Genomic DNA, 3,766 nt, shown 5'->3' on the forward strand with positions numbered 1-3,766 from the left:
ATTTAATATTAATGTAATAAAAAAAATATAGATTATATATTTGTTAAAACTAAATTAGTAGAAAAGTGTGTTTGACAATCTATGTAAGTTGGAATATTCTAATATACTAGGAATATACTTTTTCGAAGTAAAAATAAAATAAAAAATGGAATAGGGTTGGAGATGGTCTTAACGAGCTTAGCAACCAACATCTCCCCTTCGTTCAGTCTTATATTGTTCTAGTACCCATTAAAATGGATAAATTAAAATTAATTTAATCTAGTTATTTATTTAACTAATATGAATTAATAAATTCGAAAGAGTTATTAGGTATTTAAGGGACGCTTGAAAGTTGAAACCGATTTAGGGTTTTCTTTGAGCAAAATTTGCTATCAAGAGCAAATGACCTTACATGTTACCGTTTGACATTCACTATAAAGGAGTTTGAAAAGACGTCTTTAAATTACGAAAAATGTTTTTCGTACCATATTTGCATGTAACATATACACGATGCACACTCATTTGTATATAGGCATGTGTGACTTGACTTTGAGTGGTTTGGACATTTTCGGTAAGAATTCGAAAAGAGACGGCCTCGCACACACACACTCTCACACTCACACACACAAAAGGGGAAAATGACTTGTAAGGGTAACGAAGTATTAAACTTGTACAAAAAATATCATTGAACTTTTTTTTATACACATATCACCAATTAACTATAGTTTTTTTTACACGTATGACCATTAAACTTCACATTTGTTCAAAAAATATCATTATGTTACCGGTAATAGTAGGTCACCAGCCACGTAACATGCCACGTGGCCTGCCATGTGGCTGCTGATGTGGATTTTATTGTATATTATGTACACATTATACCACTAAACTATTTTTTGTACACATTATACCATTAAACTTTTTTTGTGTACATTTTACCATTAAACTTTTTGTACCCATTTTACTATTAATCTTATATAATTTATTCAAAAAATATCATTTCAAAAAATACATATTTTTACATAAAACGGGTTTTCCATCACCTATTGTGACGCCCTGATTTTGTAAGGTTTGGGGGAAACGGTTTGTTTTTTACAATGATAATAAGGATTTTCTTTTACAACTGCATTGTGAATTTATGTTGGTCATACATCAATTGAAACCCACAAGGTTTGAACTTGAGACTTTTATCTGGAGCGGTGAAGAAATACTCAATTGTTCATTACTTTAGCTAATGTCAAGTAAACATATTCTTATAAGTCATTTTCTTAGGAAACTATGTTTGAGGCGCACTTATAAACTCATGAAACATTTTGTACATGTTACCTTATTATAATCCCCCCCCCCCCCCCCTCTTCTTGATTATGGTTGATGATTAAAAAATGGAATTAAAATTATGTCGTTGTTTATCGATGGGAAAATGACTTATAAAGATAAGTATATTAAAATTTAGAAAATCAGTAAATTCCACATCAGGTGATGGAAAAGATAAGTTTACTAAAATTTAGAATTCAGTAAATTCCACATCAGGTGATGGAAAACCTACTATTATGTAATGATATGTATTTTTTGACATGATATTCAATAAATTATATAACATTAATGATGAAATGTGTACAAAAAAAAAGTTTAATGGTAAAATGTGTACAAAAAAAAAAATTAATGGTATAATGTGTACAAAAAATAGTTTAATGGTATAATATGTACATAATGAACAGTAAAATCCATGTCAGCAGCCACATGGCATGCCACGTGACATGCTACGTGGCTAATGACCTATTATTATCGGTAATGTAATGATATTTTTTGAACAAATGTGAAGTTTAATGGTCATATGTGTACAAAAGCTATAATTGATTGGTGATATATGTACAAAAAAAAAAAAATTCAATGGTATTCTTAGTCAAAGTCTAGTACTTTGTTATCCTTACAAGTCATTTTCCCCACACAAAAGCATGCTTGTTTGAAGGTTATTATTCTGATCAGAATGATTGATTATTCAAATCCAATGCCTAGAATTGTTATATCACACAACAATTGATTCTCATTTGAGTTATGTATATATGGTCAACATGAAGTAAGCCCATCACAATGTATTATTTTATGCATTGGCTTAAATGGGCTTGCGCTCATACATAAAACCCTCATGGTTTATGTAGGGTTCTTAAAGAAACCCAACTTGTTCTAGCAAATGAGCATAAATGATTAAATGTTGAGCTAATCTTAACTCATTTTTGCATGTATTCTTTAACATCTAATCTTTAAAGACATAACAATTCATCTCAATAATATCGTCTTCTTAATCCCTATATGCAGGGAACCAAAACATAGTAACAACCAATTGCCATTAAAACCAAAACATTTAAAAATCTTCAAGGGTGTTAACAAAGTTTCTAAAACATGGCTTCTCAAAGGCCAAAAGCACATAACAAAACTACAAAAAGAAGCTTCAGGGTGCAGGGGTACTAGTACTACTATTCTTTCTTCTTCTTCTTCTTACTAGTAAATATCATCAACCAAAAGAGATGTTCATACTCCATATACATAGCAACCAACAAAAACAGCTTCGTGTCTCAATTCTCAATGCTAACTTTCAACTTTCAGAAAATGAGGACTGATTAGCCCAGCAATTTCAAGAAACCCAACTTGTTCCCTCTCCCCAAATATCTTCTTTAGCTTCTCATCACATTTAATCACCCTCTTGTTTGCAGGATCCTAAATTCAAAAACATCAACCAAAAGTAACATTTCAGTCTAAACTTCATAAATATCAACTAATCACTCAACATTTATGAGAAAAATCTACACAGAAACCAAGCTAGGGTTTCTAGTTTCGTATATTACTTGTTTCAAAAAGGAAACGAAGAAGTTTGAAGCTGAAATCATGAATATATATGTTTAAGCTGTTACCTGAAGGTCTTTTTCCTTGATATAAGCCCAAATCACCTTCAGAACTTCGGTGCGGGGGATTTCATTTCTTCCGCCGAGGAAATCCTTCATTTCCGGCGACACTGGGCGCGGCTTCGAGAAGCCTCTAGGTGCTCTCTTCTTGGTGTCGGTTGCCGGCTCCGAAGCGGTGGCGTAGGTGACGATGACAGTACGCAGTTTAACGTTATATGGTTTTAGCGCCGCCGGGGGAACGAACGTCGAAGATGACGACGAAGACGGAGATTTGGAGAGTAACGCCGTTCCGGCGGAAGAGAAGGTGGAGAAAAACCCTAAAGGCATGGCCATTGTTGGGGGCTAATGGTGCTGACTGCTAGTAATAAGATAAGAAGAAAGTTTGAGAAGAGAGTGTGAGAGAATTGGGGATTTATGGAAGGGCTAAATTCGGACTTTTTTTAGAAGATGATCCGACCCGGGTTGTGATGGATCTTAGCGTATGCAATCACTGCCCTACACGTGTTTTTCTGACTATGCGATCATATTGTGCCACGTCGTCATCTTCATTCTTTCACCATCGATGATTCGGAGTATACATGGGATTCACATGCTTGAATTACGATTTTAATGTATTTGTCTTGCTGCTTAAATCAATTTAGAGGTATCGATTGTATTACCATTTTTGTGAAAAAGCTAAGCACATTTTCAATCTTTTTGCCAATGTTAGAAAATGATTTTCTAACAAATTTTTATAATATATATATATATATATATATATATATATATATATATATATATATATATATATATATATATATATATATATATATATATATATATATATGGTAAAGTGAATATATCTAACAACCTTATATAAGTTTAGGTACATAAACTCATCAAACTAGGTC

The 3,766-nt window shown here is 32.5% G+C and overlaps 1 protein-coding gene across 1 annotated transcript; it reads right to left on the reverse strand.

Moving 5' to 3' along the window:
* Positions 1 to 2,304: 2,304 nt before the first annotated feature.
* Positions 2,305 to 3,270, reverse strand: LOC145006378 (uncharacterized). Its single transcript, XM_078965464.1, has 2 exons — positions 2,886 to 3,270; positions 2,305 to 2,691 (listed from the first exon to the last, which is right to left on the reverse strand). Exons 1-2 carry the CDS (start codon positions 3,207 to 3,209, stop codon positions 2,563 to 2,565), a joined length of 453 nt encoding a protein of 150 aa, XP_078821590.1. The 5' UTR covers positions 3,210 to 3,270; the 3' UTR covers positions 2,305 to 2,562.
* Positions 3,271 to 3,766: the final 496 nt, after the last annotated feature.

This window comes from Lactuca saligna, chromosome 7 (assembly GCF_052625555.1).
Source record: "Lactuca saligna cultivar CGN05327 chromosome 7, ASM5262555v1, whole genome shotgun sequence".
Taxonomy (NCBI): Eukaryota; Viridiplantae; Streptophyta; class Magnoliopsida; order Asterales; family Asteraceae; genus Lactuca; species Lactuca saligna.